Source organism: Convolutriloba macropyga, chromosome 5, assembly GCF_964194025.1.
Source record: "Convolutriloba macropyga chromosome 5, txConMacr16.3, whole genome shotgun sequence".
Classification (NCBI taxonomy): domain Eukaryota; kingdom Metazoa; phylum Xenacoelomorpha; order Acoela; family Convolutidae; genus Convolutriloba; species Convolutriloba macropyga.
In genome coordinates this window covers 71,906,638-71,924,338 of record NC_134472.1, presented here as the reverse complement: position 1 = coordinate 71,924,338, position 17,701 = coordinate 71,906,638, and the positions used below count along the sequence as shown (strand labels likewise).

The window sequence follows — 17,701 nt, the reverse complement described above, 5'->3', positions numbered from 1 at the left end:
TGGCCGGCATATAGTCCAGAAAGAAAACGTGTCAGAAACTTGAAATCCAATTAACCAAGATGTGCAAATCCAAAACTCAAAACGTGCAATTATTCCATGTTTGGAATGCTTTTTAAAAAATCTTCAGGTGTACGTAGCTTTTTGGTACCATACTGTATTTTTTGCTGGCATGTTCCCACAGCCTAAGGTACTCAATGAAAAATACCCTCCTAACGATCGGAACCCCTTTCCATGAGTGGAAGTCGATTTTCCCCAAAGGCAATATTTAATCGCAAAGAATGGTAGAGGTTTTTTAAATTGCTCAGATACTATTCTTCAGAAAATTTTTCCCCAAATGGTCTTTGTGCTGCTTATAAATCGGCCTCATTCATTCACTATCGCAAAAGGAGTTTATTAGCTATTTTTATTTTCCGATACAAATATATCCAAACCAAATTTCAAAATTTAAAAGCATAATTACAAGGAAAAACTTCAGTTCAGGTTCTACACAGAAACTTTCAAATGTACAGCAATTTTTCCAGCACAGGTGAGGAACAAATAAGGCACAAAACCCTGAGGACAAACAGTTTGCACCAATAAGGCAAAGAGAAGGTTTATCATAATGGGTGACATTTTTGGGGTGTGCGTTGGTAATAGTTATTGTAAGTTATTAGGATCTTTTCCGTTTGTGCCCCCCAGTACGTTATGCACCCCCCCCCCCCCAGTTACAGAGCACGTGTCACTACATGGTATATCATTATTTAAAAATATTGCACGTGCGTCTGGGGGTGCAAATAATATGCGCCCACTAAGCTGGAAGGCACAAACGGAAAAGATCCGTTTATTATATAAATGATTCGTAGTTATTGTGCATTGACCGTTGAAATAGGATTAATAGACATGATTGGCCACAAATAGTGAGTCGGTGTTGGCGTCTCCACTTCCCTTGTACATTCCGTGACAAGCTTCACCGTTGGCCTGTAACAAACAAAAACTCACTTCCACTTCGGTATAGACCACCCCGAACAAAAATGTAACACCATTATAGGCACCTACATTAAAGGAGCAATATATAGATCATAGTCCCACTAATTTAGTTCTATGATGGGAAAGAAAATCCAGCTATTTTCTATTAACAGACTCAACTATGAACCGTCGGTTATTCATCTGGTTACCATCATTCTACAATTTAGCAATTACTAATCGATAACAACTTGATTTGTTTATCAAGATAGCAAACCCAGTTGTTAGTTTAAAATCATTGATAAATCATAATTTCCAACATTTTTTGAGACGAAAATTTTTATTCTAAAGATCAGCTTGGTTATCAGAATTTTGATCACTCTGAAGAAAAGAAACAACAAACAGATAGCACTTAGAATTTTTTAAAAGAGTTTAATGACTTCTGAGATGGCCCATTGATGTTGTATTTTGATCATACATACGATTGACTTCACTCCGAATTATTAGTTCACGATGAGTAAGTATATCTATCTTCGGTTTCTGATTTCTGTCTGTTGTGCTTTACCTCAGTCTTCAGCTTTTACTCCCTGCTCATTGGGTGAAGAAAAGTTTAAGTAAAAGATGTCAATATTCCTACTCATTAATTTTCAATGGATCAAGCAATCTCCCCTCTGTTTGAGCGAGTATTTAAAATATAAAAATTTCGTAATATTGTATTTTACGAACAGGAACACATTTAAAAATTGATGACCAATTCCAATCCTTTTCTATTCAACGCATCAAGCACTCATTAATTTTTTAAATATCAGATCAGAGTTCCAGATTAAAAAATTAAGATTTTTGCTTTGTAAATACTGAATTCTGAATAACCGCTCAGGACCTTGGTAATTTTATTTAATAAGAGGGAAGGCATCGCTTTCAATAATTTTATTTAATAAAAGCAAATGAGCCTTATATATGCATTTTTAAGAACACTAACTTTTAATGATTGCCACAAATGAAAAAGCACACAAACAAAACCCAAAACCTGACTTTATATTTAAAATAAAAAGTCATGTCATTAACAACCAACGAACAATGATTGCCACAGTCAAAAAAATCCGCAGCTCAGCACTGTTAGTTGTATGAATCAAAATTATGCATCATTGAGAACCGATATCTTTGTTTATTAATGCCACCTTTGTGAAAAAAGCTTAAAATGCGCTAAAACTTAATATATCACTCAATGTTTTTTTAGAAAACACTTTCAAAATTTTCAGAACCAAAACGAACTCCAAAAAGCTACAAATAAAGAAAAGCAGGTAAAACTCAAGAACTTTGAAAGCACTAACTACGGAGAGCTATGTAGTATTACAAAGCACGAACTGTTTCGTCAAATGAAAGCAAATTATAAAACAAAATTATTGTGAAAATAGCTAAAAAATTATACCAACTGAACAATACTTCGATATAAACATCAAAATTACTTTTGCCTGATTAAATTCTCTGGAACGAAAGGCAGACGAGGCAGTTTAATTTAGAGGGGGGTAGCTTAGAATGTTTTATGGGTCCAAAAACTTCACCACTACGATTCAAACCCATAGATCAGTCTCTCAAGAATTTGAATTCTTTTGCGATGATTTCTTGCTAAGATATGATCAAAGAGTTGGATTTTCCCACTGAAAACTTACAAAAATTTAAATCTTGATTTTTGTCACGCCGAAGTAGGACAAAAAAAGCTTTTCATTTTAATTGCAAGCAGTTTCTTGAAGTACCTTGCTAGGCAATTCAAGATCTATTCACAGTTTTGGTTGCCACGAAGTTTGAAGACAAAAACACCAAAATTAAACAAGGCAAACTTAACAAATTGAGCGAATTAAATAAAATTTCCCGCACATTTTTTTTGATTTACGCCTCTAGCATTCTCAAAAAGGCTTCTGTTAGCTCGTTCCAACTTTCTTACAAAGTACAGATTCTAGTTTTTATGAGAACTCACAAAACGGTAATTCAGTCAATTATCTCAGTCGTTACTTCAGAGAGTTTTCCCCGCAGATCAATGAAAAGACATTGCAGGACAAGTCCTGACGTACAATTCAAAGAATTTTCAATGATAAACAAAAAAATAGACCTAGAACGGACTATGAGTGAATTTGGAAAACCATTTAAAAAAATCAGTTCAAAAAAAACTTTAAAAAACAGAAAAGTTAAAATACCACATAAGATAAAATTCCGCATGTGAACAAGAAACCACTAGCCAGAAATGGAAATTTGCTTCAAACAAAAAATAGGCCTAGAATGAACTATGAAGGGATTGGGAAAACCATTTAGAAAATCCCATTCAAAAAATTGAAAAAACAGTAAGAATCAAAGAGAAAGTGCCGCAGGTGAACAAAAAACCACTAGCGAGAAAGCGAATTTTTGTTTAAACACCGTTTTCTCACTATACTTTAAAATTAGAGTGAAAAAAATTCACGCCGCAAAACCACTCGCGTTTTCTCTCCACTTCCTGTTTCGGCGTGACCAAAATCACTACTCCAATTTGACTTCAAAAATCACGAAAATGTGTGAATAGATCTTAAAAGAAGACAGCGCCCCAAAACAATTCAAATTCTTTGAATTGTAAAAAAACTACGATGTCCCCAATAATAGCCGCTATCGCTTCGCGACTATTAAACAAATTACAATAAAAAATAGTGCCAAACATAGCTGGCAGATGGCCAGAAAATAGCCGCCATAGATTCGTAGATCTGCAGTCTAAAAAAAACAGTAAAAAAAGACAGACCAAAAAAAATCGCCTTTTCATTGAAGGCTGATATGTTATATTTTGATTAAAAATCTGTATAAGTTTTTGCTGCCTCTATTAGCTGCTCTCAAATAACATTGAGTTAGAGTGGCACACACCCATTTGACCTTATCACTTCGAATTAAAGTAAACAAAAATCAATGTCAAAGTGAGGAAGTCATTTTTGAGAGTGAGGTAAGTCACGTGTGACCAAAAATTTAACCACGTAAATGAACAAAAAAACTCGCTCCACTAAGAGCGAAAAATGACGTCACACACGCACTTCAGTTAAAATTGCATGAACGAATGAACAAACAGCAGATTTGAAGTGGTTGTGACGTCATATGGTCGTAACAAAAATAGTGACGACGAAATAAAAAACATAGCCGGAAGAAATCCGGAAGCGACTCGAAGCGTTAAATCTTCACTAACAAAACCGTAACTGCAGCGGAAGCCACTACTTTTTGTATTAAACCATTAACTCACGACCTCTACAGGTCTGCTATAAAAAATGGTGAAACTTCAACCACTGTCAACAAGAGAAACAAAATGAAGCAAAATTTTATATTATTGAAAACGTTTGGTAACGTTGAAAAATCCAAAATAATTAAGGTGGTTAAAAACCTGATAGTCTGAAAAAGCTGGCAGTGTTATCAATAGCCCTCAAATAATTCATGATTCTAATCTGAAAAAGATCGCGAAAGCAAACGGCAGATAATAATCTTAGAAACTAAGTTAAATCTTTTCAAAGAAAGCTCAAATTTAAGAATCAGAAAACCCCTATAATTACACTTCTAATCACTGCAATTAAGACCAAAAACAACACACACATACTGTTCGTTTTTGTACATAATCTAGACAACATGATTTTATACTAAATCAAAAATAAAATTGATCATAGAAAAGACATAAGCAGCAGAAGAATATTCAAAGGCAAAAAATTGTTTAAATTAAAACCAAGGCCGGAAGAAAGCTGCAGTAAGTAGTCATAAGTGAAAATTTTGGAAGAAGCTTGCTATCAAACTCTCTTGAATGAAAACAATTGCACACCAAAGAAATGACGAAAATCTAAGAAAAAGCTTAAACCGTTCATTTTTACAACTGAAAAAATCAGTATCCAAAAATAAATTTAGGTGCCAGGACAAAACTAGAAGGATACTAACTAGAATGTAAAGAATATGGGCACAATGTAAGGAACACCGTAACAAAAAGACTTTCTTGATTTTTGAAGGTTAAAAATCAATTTAAAAAATTCAAGAAAAACGAATAAATTTCATTGTTCAGCATTCAAGACAGAGAAAAGATAACTAGTCATCCGATACAGAGATCTATCCTCCTGAAGAGACCAAAAAATAAGAAAAACCAGAATTCATAAATAAGAAACATTGAAAGATTTTGCAAAAAAAATGGTCAAAGAACTTTTAAGTTAAGACTGCATTTATGAAAAAGTTTTAACTGTTTTCTCAAAACTTAACGCCAAAAAATGATTGAATTTTTATTGAAACGATAATACAGTCCCTCATGTTGCACAAAAAAACTTTCTAGCAATTATAACCAAAATACAAACGAAAAACTGACGAAAATCCGAAAAAACTACCAAAATCGGATTAGCATATGTACAATTTTATGGACAAAAATTATATCGACGTAGAAAGAGGCGTTGAGTATAGGTATCATCAAAGAGAAAATGCCATATTAACTGATTTTTTGACAAAAAGACGGTTAAAAGATAGAAAAAAGAGGAAATTAAAATAAAAAAGCCAAAAATTAACTAAAAAATCAAGAATTATGTGCCAATTTTCAACTTGAAACGCATTTTCAGGCTCTGCAGAACACTGTGGTATCAATTTCCGAGGTTGACATTTCAAAATAGTATCGAATAAAATTTATTTCTACAAGGAACCAAATTAAAAGCAAAAAAATTGGGCCACTTAGACGAAAAAATGGCTAAAAAAGGTTGTCTATATGAGCAATTCAGTCAAAAACTACTTTTCAAAGTCAAAAAGTCATTCACTAAACGCAGCGCATGCTCAAAAAATTTCTCTCGCTTAGACAAAATCTGTTCACCAAGACAGATTTTCTCACTTTCGCTTTTAGGTCAAAACGCCGCGTGAACAAATCTACTTCCTGTAAAAAAACATAGCCGGAAGAAATCCGGAAGCGACTAGAAGCGTTAACACTTCACTAACAAAACCGTAATTGCAGCGGAAGCCACTACTTATTGTATAAAACCATTAACTCACTACCTCTCCAGGTGTGCTCTAAAAATTGGTGAAACTTAAACCACTGTCAACAAGAGAAACAAAATGAAGCAAAATTTTATATTATTGAAAACGTTTGGTAACGTTAAAAAATCCAAAATAATTAAAGTGGTCAGATAACTGATAGTCTGTAAAAACTGACAGGGTTATCAATTGCGCTCAAATAATTCATGATTCTAATCTGAAAAAGGTTGCGAACGCAAACGACAGATAATAATCTTAAAAACTAAGTTAAATCTTTTCAAAAAAGAAAGCTCAAATTTAATAATCAGAAAACACCTATTATGACACCTATAAAATCTATAATGGCACTTCCAATGACCGCAGTTAATACAAAAACAACACACAACTTGTCCTCGTTGTACAAATGCAAAGACAACATGATTTCATACTAATTCAAAAATTAAATTGATCATAGAAAAGACATAAGCAGCAGAAGAATAATCAAAGGCAAAAAATCGTTTAAATTAATACCAAGACCGGAAGAAAGTTGCAGTAAATAGTCGTAAGTGGAAATTTTGGAAAAGGCTTGCTATCAAACTTTCAGTCCTGCCATATGTTGAATGAAATCAATTGCAAACCAAAGAAATGACGAAAATCTAAGAAAAAGCTGAAATCATTCATTTTTAACAACTGAAAAAATCAATATACCAGAAATAAATGTAGGTGCTAGGCCAAAGCTAGGATGATACTAACCCGAATGTGAAGAATTTGGGTTCAATCTAAGCAACACCGTAACAAAAAAAAACATTCTTGATTTTTGAAAGTTAAAAATCAATTTAAAAAATTCAAGGAAAATGAATACCTTTCATTGTTCAGCATTCAAGATACAGAAAAGATAACTAGTCATCCGAGACAAAGATCTATCCTCCTGAAGATAACAAAAAGCAGAATTCATAAAAACGAAACATTGAAACATTTTGCAAAAAAATGGTCAAAAAACTATTAAGACTGCATTTATGAAGAAGTTTTTACCGTTTTTCGAAAACTTAACGCCAAAAAATGATTGATCTTTTATTGAAACAAAATTAAAGTTCCTCATGTTGCCCAAAAAGACTACTATTTCCAGCAATTATAACCAAAATACAAAAACCTGACGAAAATCGGAAAAAAACTATCAAAATCGGATTAGCATATGTACAATTTTATAAAACAAAATTACATCGAGGTAGAAAGAGGCCTTGAGTATATGAAATATCAAAGAGAAGTTGCCATATTAACAGATTTTTGACAAAAAGACGGTTAAAAGATCCAAAAAAGAAGAAATTAATAGAAAAAAGCCAAAAATTAATTAAAAAATCAAGAAATATGCACCAACTTTCCACTTGAAACGCATTTTCAGGCTCTGCAAAACACTGTGGCATCAATTTCCGAGGTTAGCATTTCAATAAAGTATCGAATACAATTTATTTCTACAAGAAACCAAATTAAAAGCAAAAAATTGGAACACTTAGACAAAAAAACGGCTAAAAATGGTTATCTATATGTGCCATTCAAAAACAACTTTTCAAAGTCAAAAAGTCATTCACTAAACGCAGCGCATGATCAAAAAACTTCTTTCGCTTAGCGGAAATCTGTTCATCAAGGCAGCTTTTCTCACTTTCGCTTTTAGGTCAAAATGCCGCGTGAACAAATCTATTTCCTGTAAAAAAAAGACGGAGAGAAAACCAATACTCATCTTCGAGTCGTAAAAACCGAGAGAAAACCAATACTCCTCTTCGAGTCGTAAAAAAACCAAGAGAAGGCCCATAATAGCCCCAACTATCGCTGTGCGGCTATTAATAAACATTTAACTTTCGGAGCGCCAAAATGAGGGCATTATCATTGTGGTTATCTAGCTAATACATTTTAAACTCAATATTTCCATCTTTTTCGAATGATCAACTAGATCCTTTTTTTAAAAAACATAGCCGGCAGATTGCCAGAATAGCTGCGAAAGAATAGACCTGCGTGCCATATAATAAAGATAGAAACAGATACAGATCTAAATTGAAAAAAAAATCGACGCCGCTCAAAAAACTAGGCTAAAAAACATTCAGCAAAAAATCAATAAAGCTTGTTAAAATTCATTCCACAGAAGCCTCTTATTAGCGACCTTTATTGCACATAGTTCCTTTGACCTTAAACAAATTCAAATTAAACTTAAGTTTTTAAATGCAAAAGTCATTTTATTGAGTGAGGTAAGTCACGTATGATCAAAATCTAATCACGCAAATAACCTAAAGACTTTTGCTAAAGCGAGTGAGAACTGACGTCACGCGCGCATATGCCGTTAGTAAGAGGAGGAACTCATTCAGAAAATTTGACTTTTTCAGCTTTGCTGTGTGAACAAATGTAAAACGAAAAAAGAGCGCCAGACGACGAAACAAAAAAAACATAGCAGGACAAGTCCTGACGTACAATTCAAAGAATTTTCATTGACTAAATAGAAAACTAGATCTAGAACGGACTATGAATGGATTGGAAAAACCATTTAGAAAAAAATCCGATCAAAAAAAAACGAAAAAACAGTAAAAATCGAAGTCAAATTGCCGCATGTGAACAAAAAACCACTAGCGAGAAAGCAAATTTTTGTTCAAACACCATTTTCTCACTCTACTTTAAATTTGGAGCGAAAAAAATTTACGCCGCAAAACCACTCGCTTTTTCGCTCCACTTCCTGTTTCGGCGTGACCAAAATCACTACTCCAATTTGACTTCAAAAATCATGAAAATGTGTGAACAGATCTTAAAAAAAAAGACAGCGCCCCAATACAATTCAAATTCTTTGAATTGTAAAAAACCAAGAGCACCGCAATATAGCTACGCTCAGCTTACAGCTTCGCAGCTATAAAAAAACACATTATCTCAGCAACAACGAAAATGAATAACCCCTTCGCAGAACCATTCTACTCGCGGGCTTTCGAATGCTACTACTTATGTCTTCCTCCAATCAATAGTCCAGGGCTCAAAAATGACAGAGCAAAAAATTCCAGACTAGCATTACATGATGTCTGGGCAATAACGCCTTTCACTCATACTACAACTCCAATTATTGTTCCCTTTACCTTAGCCCGTTGATAGAATGCCTCTCCACATGCAGCTCTGTTCTCGTCTTTACCCGCCCATGCCTTGATCGCACTGGCCTGGAGGGCTCTGCCGAAGCTGAAGCTCAGTTTCCATGGGATGTCTATGGAGTGAGGTGGTTGGCGGAGGGAATTCATGGCATTGAGGTTGAGAGAGGCGTCCTCTTCTGACATTCCACCAGATAGGAACACCACACCTGCACGTGAACAAACAGAAAAGTCCCTTATTTGGTCAGGCCAAAAGAGCAGGGTTCACCACCACTTGTATTTTATATGCAATGTTCTATAATGCTCAATTCAACATTCGCAGTTAACATCGTTACTAAACCTATGAAAAATTTTTCATAACCTTTGGGAATGCAGCTTCAATTGACTGAATTATAAAACACAACATTGACAATCAGCTTACCTGCACGTCAAAAAATAACCATTCACTTTTGCACACCGTTTTTATCACAAAATCACCCTAAAAATGGTTTTTCTACGGAACAAAAATAGCTTTTTTTTCAAATTCAGTAACTGCAGAGTTTTCTAGATTCATTATATTTAAAAAAGTGTAGTTTCACCTGGCATAGCTGGCGGAACAACTCTCTTGAATGCAGTGACGGTCCGCAGCGCAATCTCATCATGTCCAGCTTTGTCCACACAACTCTGGCCTGAGGTGACCATATTGGGTTTCAACAGGGTTCCCTCAATGTACACATCGTGCTCTATTAACTCCTTGTATTGGGCACTAAGAACCTTCTCAGCTACCCTTTGGCACACTTCTATGGAATGGTCGCCATCTGGCAGGATCTCTGGTTCCACTATAGGCACCAGTCCATTCTAAAATATACCAAAACATACCCGACTCACGGCGGGCAAATTTCTCGCAAACGATAGACGGGGCAATTTAATTTACGAGGGGGGAGTGGCTTAGAAATGTTGGATCTATTCTGTTCTGGCCCCCAGTGTTTTTACGCCCCCAGTTACAAATTATATGTTGTTATATAGCATGTTACCATGTAAGAAAATAGCACGTGCTCCTGGGGGGCGTAAAAAATAAAATCTTACTAAGGTGTGGGGATCTATTCTGTTGCAAAACAGAATAGATCCGAAATGTTTTATGGGTGAAAAAAAACTTCCCCCACTGTTTTTCGGCTAACAACTGAGCTACAAAGGCTTTGAATTCTTTTTGCTCACAGTCCGTTTAACCGACGAACTTTATTTCAGAACGAGAGCAACTTATATCACTCAAAAATGAAAAAAGTCACAAATGAAAGAAGTCAAAGAATATTCTAGAACAAAAGCGTCAAGTGAAACTTCGTTCGAGACCAATTAAAAACACAATCGGTTATAGGTCTCTCCGACACGGGCTTCAAGAATTGAATGAGAGAAATTATGAGTTAAAATTAGAACTAAAAGTATTCGAATTTCTGCTAGTCACTTTTCCTACCTATGCAATTTTTTTTAAAAAAAATCAGATTATCTAAAAAAAATACTCCGAACCCCAAGTGACAAATTTTACATTACACCAAATCACTAAAGACTCAAAAAATTCATGTGACGTTATGACAGCAGAGCCTTGAACAGCAATTTACCTATCCTGCTACTTTCAAGGAAATTTTTCCATTCCAACTACCAGTTCCGATATCATCAATTTTCGGCAAACGACTAATATCGGAACAAAAGAGCAAAAAAACATCTGAGCTTAATTAATCACCTTTCATAATGTACGTATTGTCAACATACATTGAGTTATATACATTGGAGCTAAACAAACTGTTCCATTTTCATTTAACCGACAGCACAGTACCTTCATTTAATTTTTTTGTTAACTGTTACCCGTTTCCTCACCTGCTGACACATGCGAGCGTATTTGGCGAGGTCTGAAGTGACTGCTTTGATGTTTGCATCCGAGGGAGTTCCCGATGCCTGGATTTTCAACACCCCTCTCCACTTGGCAAAGTCACAGCCATCTTTCTTGTACTGCTTGCACCTATATCAAACAATATCACTCAGTTTTTGTGGACGCAAATATATGTTGGCAGTACTTGCGTTATGAAGGAAAGTCGTAACTATAATCTACAATCCCCGTAACGATATTTTCCCGCTCATGTATCATAATCTTATTCCTTTCTCAAAAAAGCGAAACAAAGCAGTTGCTCTTTCTTGCTCTTTTTATGCTATTCAAAAGCTTTGAAATTCATGTTGCTTTACCAAAATGGCCAACTAAAAGAACTTTACCACAGAAAACATTACCGAATTGAAGCAAATATTGAAAAACTTACAAATACTGTAACAAAACAAAACCTATTCGTACAAAATCTAGTCGACAAATACCGGCCTTTGGTTGAAATCAAACAAAAGAAAAATAGGAAATTATGGGTCACAAATCGAATAAAAAATCTTTTTGCAAAGAGAAACAATGCAAGAACAAAATGATTGAGAACCAAAAAAAAACATGGATAAAAACGACATTTTCAACAGAAAAGAAAGAGCACTCGAACCATAAACGACGCAAAAAAGTTTTTCATGAAAAACAAAATTCAGTACTGTGGTAGGGACTCAAGGAAGATGTACAAAATCATTAAAAAACGATAGGCAGGAAAAGCAGAATTGATGTGAATTATAACATTGTTTTCAATATTGGAACTGACGACCCCAAAACCATAGCTGACTATTTCAATGAACACTTTGTAAATGTTGCAGATGAACTAATAAACAAATTACCTCAAATAAGCTTTCCTTCATCTAATTATACTGAAGAGCAGTCTATGATTCTATCTGACACAAATGTGGTAAAAGTGCTCTCACAAATTGCAAGCCTACAAAAATCTTTTTTGCATGGTAAGGATCTGTTCACTAACACCTCTAAGGGATTTGACTAAATTTAGCGCCATTTTTAGTTAATTATATCAACGAACCTTTTCTGAGCGGAGTATTCCCAAAGAGCCTAAAACGAGCAATTATCCAACCGCATTTCAAACCGGGATCAAGAAATGATGTCAATAGCTATCGACCAATTTCAATTTTGCCGTCAATTGGAAAAATCTTTGCAAAGGTTATAAAAATCAAAATTGTCGACTACATTGGGAAATTCAAAATTCTTGGCGAAAAATCAGTTTGGTTTCCGCAGTCAAAGGTCATCAGTTGATGCACTCGTCAATGTAGTAAACATAAGGTTGTAAAAAGAAAGGGAACAATAGCACCACAGTTTTCCTAGATTTGAAAAAGGCATTCGACACTAAATCACTCGCTGCAGTTGAAAAATCAGAAAGCTTTGAATTTAGGGGTCAGGTTTTGAGCTGGTTCTCTTTATATCTCAAATCAAGAACACAGTGTTTATGGAAAAATGAAATATCGACAGAACTGAAAGTAAAAAATGATAGTAAACAGATAGTTCTGTTCTGGGTCCAGTTTTGTTTATACTGTACATTATTGACTTTGTGGACGCTTGTAAATTATCCATTTCGTATTGCCGACGAAACCAGCATCTTTTTCAAATGAAGACCAACTTCTGAAGAATTAAATATTGGAATTCATTTAGTTTCACATTGGCCGCATCAAAATAAATTGGATTTAAACGAGTCAAAAAACATTTGTAAGGAATTTGTTTGAAAGCAAGGCAAACATCAACTATGAAAATTGCGCAGTTCAAAGGTGCAAAACCTACAAATATCTAGGAGTAATTCGAAACACGAATTTAACTTTCGAAGCACATGTGGAATCCATTTGTTTAAAATTAAAGAAGTGGGTCGGATTAATTGCAAGGCTAAGGAAAACTTGCAGTCGCAACGCCATTTCATGTTCTGCAAAACAAAACTAAGGTGGTCCCAATTTTGAGTATGGAATTCTTATTTATGGTGGAACAACGTTAAATAAGCTGCAAAAAATTGAATGGTTACAAAAAAATTGAGAATTGTCCTAAAAAACAAACCAAGTGACTCCATCTTTGCAACCTTATTCGAGTTCAATATTTTAACAATTAATGAACTATACATAAAACAGTTGCTTTTAATAAGCCTTAGATCATACTTTGGGCTACATTCAAACAAAGTAATGAGATTTTGACCGCAAATCAAAATTTTTTCTACAATACTCGCCCGAAAACCACTCGCATTTTACAAAGAAAAACCTCAAAACGAAATTCAACTCGGACATCTCTGGGGTATCGCGGTAGAATATTGATAAATCTTTTATTGAAACAAAAAATACTACCTGAGCTTGAAAAAGAAACCATGACCTGTATAGAAGTTAACTAGTCAATGCACTTAAATATAGCTTGATCATACAAAATGTCACGCTAACAAAACTTCTCTTCAAATAATATCAGGGCGCTTAATTAAGATACGTTAGTATTTGCAAGCTTCCACTCCTGATGAAACTTTGGATTTATATGTCTTAATAGTGGATGTTGTTTCCACTGCTGTTTCCACAACTTTTTCGTGCTATATAAATATGCAGGAGAAATTCAAATTCCTTTAACATTCCACTGTTTTCCGTAAATCAAGAAGTGAATCAATATTATTTGTTTTTCAAAGATTCATACCGTGTTCATTTTTAATCTGAGCGAGAGGAGAGTTAAATGTTTCAATTTGGCATCGACTAGCCACTTTCAGGAAAACTGAGATTTCTCTTTTTACGAGACAATCTGCAAGAATTAAACCCTCCGAACAATTATCATCAAAACTCAACGCAAGTAGCTGACTATGCAAAAAACTATGACAACAAATCAAAGAAAACTTAATATTTCGAGTTTAATTTTTTCACATGTCACACGCACAGAGCGTTTAACTTCAAGAGACCAATTCAACCCCCTTCCCTTCCATAATAATTTGTTAACAATCAATTACCTTGCGGATAATCCGTCCAAGCCCTTTGTGACCACCTCTCCTGGACACCCTTCTTGGTCTTTGATTCCCTGGTCAACTTTAATGCCGAGAGTGATGTTCTGTGCTTGGAGCAGCCTCACGATCCTCTCTCCGCTCACTGGGTCTACTTGGTAGAGCGTCTCTTCGAACAGAATCACTCCTCCGATGTAAGGCTTCACTCTAGCTGCCTGTTCGAATAATGTCTGACGGTATATTCTAAACAATCATATATTGCCTTAGCTGTTCGTTAAAATACGAAAGCGCTAATTGAACAGTGGATTTCTCTTCTTTTCTTCATAAGAAAATTAAATATGATGTTTAACATACGCAAATTGTTCCATAGATCCTAGTATGATTACTAGGAAACAATCTATTTTTCCATATGATTAACTGACATCATTTATGATCCTTGTAAGATAACCACGATATCGAGAAAACATTTGACGTTATTAAGAATACTAGGAAACTATTTGTGGCCAATGTATGATTCATCAAGCATGAACGTCTTCCACTTGCTTTCCTTTCTAATAACTAAAAACCAACAGAGAGACGGACTGACTGCCCATGTTTTTTTTAATGTAACTTCGTCAAAACTGCAGCAGTCATTGAAAAAGGTGTGACATCTTAACAAAAAATGAAAAAGAGCACCAATACCATCCCGAATGTCAGTAGCCACAAACCGATTGTGCCTATCAAAAGATTTAGTTCATCTCGAATTATTTTTAAGCGGATTAAAAAGTTTAGCAAACCCAGATTAGAACAATCAGGCGCTAAAAGCTGAAGGCAGGCCCAACTTGGCAAACTAATCTTGAGTTATTCGTTAAAAATGCACGTGAAGCAGCACATTATATAACACCAGCGATGTTTTCAATTTATCTGCTAAATTTTTGTCCCCTCTGCAAAGTTTTCGGCCAACCAAGATTTGCTTTCACTGTTTTTTAAATGCAAAATTGAGGGAAACAACATCAACTCAGAAATTGTGATATAGATTGGATACAGAAGATTCGAGTAGATAGATTGACGATTGCAGTGCTATTTGAAGAGGTGTCAAAATTTCTTGCAATTTTCAAACACTTGAGTGGAATTTAACCTATCCTTACTCTTTGGTTCTCTATATTAGTCAGCACAAAACTCTTCTTAGCCCCCCTCGGTACTCGTGTACAGCACGTCGCAAGCTCCCTCGTGTCAGCGCACGAAGTGCCTCGTTCCGCCAAGATTTTTTTCTAACATTAAACATACCCCGCAGATTGCCGGAAAATAGCCGCCGTTAATTCCCATAACCAAGATTGGGATTAAAAGAGAAAAAACTAATGAAAAAACGATTTTTGCACACAAATAAATTTAGAGTGCTAACTATTTTGATGTCATGTTGGAGCTGAACATACTCCTGTTTCGTAGTGCGACCACACAGGTGCTACTATCAATACCAATGAGCATTAGAGATGGTAACCCAGAACAAATTTTGAGTAACGGGCATATAAAAATGGGCTTCATGGCTTTATCCTGTTTCTAATTCTGATTTCGTTTCTGATACTGACTCTGTTCATTTTGAATTGCTTTGCTGAGCAACTGCTGTTTAAAACATTTTCAGCAGAATGAAAGAAGAGTTCAAATAGCCTAGAGAAAAAATGTTGAACAAGCTGTGAACCAAAGTAAAGCGAAATTTTTATTCGACGAAGTAAAAAAACATAGCAGGACAAGTCCTGAAAAACAATTCAAAGAATTGAATGAAAAACTCTACCTGACCAGCAGATCAGTTGAACAATGTCAGCCAGAACACAAAAAAATCATCAAAAAGATGAGAAACTAAGAGAATCAAAACTAAACAAAAAAATAATCATTGCTAAAACTCCTGAAGCTTTTAAACCTAAGGCAAAATTTTTTCCCTCTAAAAACACCTATTTCAAAAATATGTTCAAAACCAATTTTTGTTTCTGAAATCTGTCCACTATTATATCTGCAAGACCTGAAAAATATTCCTTGGCCCTTTAAGATCGATTAACTCGAAAATGAACAAAAAATTTAGAAAAGAAATCAATTGCTAATTATAAGGAAATGTTGCTGAAAATCGTGATATAAATATTTTCATAATCATTTCTATGTCTCTAGAGGCTATCCAGTAACCCATTTCCAAGCTTTAAAAAACTCATTGGCTCAGATCGATAGGCAATATTTTTTTCAAAAAGTTTTAAACTTCAAATAGAAAATTGTTCTACTAAAATGTTTAAAGCCATTCAATTGCCCCCTAGCATTTATTCAATAACATATTATCAAACTCTGGATGCAGTTACCTGGCTACTGAGACAAGAAAAAAATAAATAAAATACAAAAGTTTTGAAAAATTTTATCAAAAAACTTCTAAAGTCGAAACGTTAAACTGTTAAAATTAAATTCATTGTAACTTAAAAGCATGCAGTAACGTTTTATCAGAACATGGAATATGTTTTCTCGCACTTGAGAATGGACGAATATCAAAAACTGAAAAAAACTTAAGGAAGCCTTAAAAAAATTGCAGATCTTATCAAAAAAATGCCAAAATTCGAGACATTAAAACCATTCCATTGTTACTAGAAACTATGCAGTGCCCTATTAACAAACCTCAAAGGAGATTGCCTGGTCCTTGAAGCCGAAAAAACTGAAAAAATGACGCAAATTTTCAAAAACCTGAAAAAAATGCGATCTTTGTCAAAAAAATTGCTAAAATTTGTGATATTGAAAAGTTGAAACCTATACCATGGCAACTATAAATTTTTCAGTAATTTATTATCCATCCCTGAGTAGATTTTCTGGCCCTTGGGACTCAAACAACTTGATTAATGACAATAAATGTCAAAAAATATGAAAAAAATTGCAAGTTTTGTCAAGAAATACTAAAATTCATGATGGCATGAAAATGATTGGCATTCCATTACCACTAAAACTATGCAGTAATCTATCATCAAAGCCTTTATCAAACTCTAGGGGGGGTTTCTTGACACCTAGGGCTAAAAACTCAAAAAATTAGACATTTTCAAAAAACCTGATAAAAATTGCCAAAATTAGTATCATTTTGCGTGTTTGTGTTTGTAGTACCAAAACATATAGCTTAAAAACGGTCATAACAAGCAATTTTGTCTCGCAAAAGGCCTTCATCAACTTCTAAAAACTTCAACATAAGACTCATCAAAACAAAAAATTACAAAAAACATGAAAAAATGCACCTTTTTTGAGCCCAAAAACTCCTAAAAATGACCTTTAAACCCTAAATTAAGGCCATCCCAGCAGCTGCACCACTATAAATACTTGAAAGATTTCTAAAGCCCACTTTGGCCACTAATGAAACTTAATGCCCGCTGGGCTTTACCTGTTTATCCCGTTTTGAAAGATGAAAGTCATTGAAAAATGTGTGAATAAAAAAAATTAAACAAGTCCTGATATACAAATCAAAGAATTGAATGAATAACTTAGATGTATTCTACTTGATCAGCAGATCAATAGAACAAGGCCAGCCAAAACAAACAAAATCATCTGAAAAAATTGAGAAACAAACAATCAATTAATCAAAAAAAAATAAAATTATTGCTAAAACTTTGAAGCTCTTACCCCTCCGGCAAAATTTGACCCCTTTAAATACACCTATTTCAAAAATATGTTCAAAACCAATTTTTGTTTCTGAAATTGCTGCAATATTATATCAGCAAGGCCTGAAAAAAGCAATTGAAAATTTTAATGACAGGTTGCTGAAAATTGTGATATTAAAATCTTAAGAATCATTTCTGTGTCTCTAGAGGCTATCCAGTGAACAAATTCCAAGCCTTAAAAAATTCATTGGCTCAAAAA

General features: G+C 34.4%; 1 protein-coding gene across 1 annotated transcript in view; it reads right to left on the bottom strand.

Annotated features, from left to right (window-relative positions):
* Window positions 1-758: 758 nt before the first annotated feature.
* LOC142340232 (fructose-bisphosphate aldolase C-like) overlaps window positions 759-17,701 on the bottom strand; it is a 19,072-nt gene continuing 2,129 nt past the window's right edge. The window contains exons 2-6 of the mRNA XM_075390754.1: window positions 13,865-14,098; window positions 10,866-11,007; window positions 9,596-9,854; window positions 9,012-9,226; window positions 759-957 (exon numbers count right to left, since the gene is read on the bottom strand). Of these exons, the coding sequence (XP_075246869.1) occupies window positions 871-957; window positions 9,012-9,226; window positions 9,596-9,854; window positions 10,866-11,007; window positions 13,865-14,098 (937 nt within the window). The 3' untranslated portion in view covers window positions 759-870. The remainder of the gene's footprint in view (window positions 958-9,011; window positions 9,227-9,595; window positions 9,855-10,865; window positions 11,008-13,864; window positions 14,099-17,701) is intronic.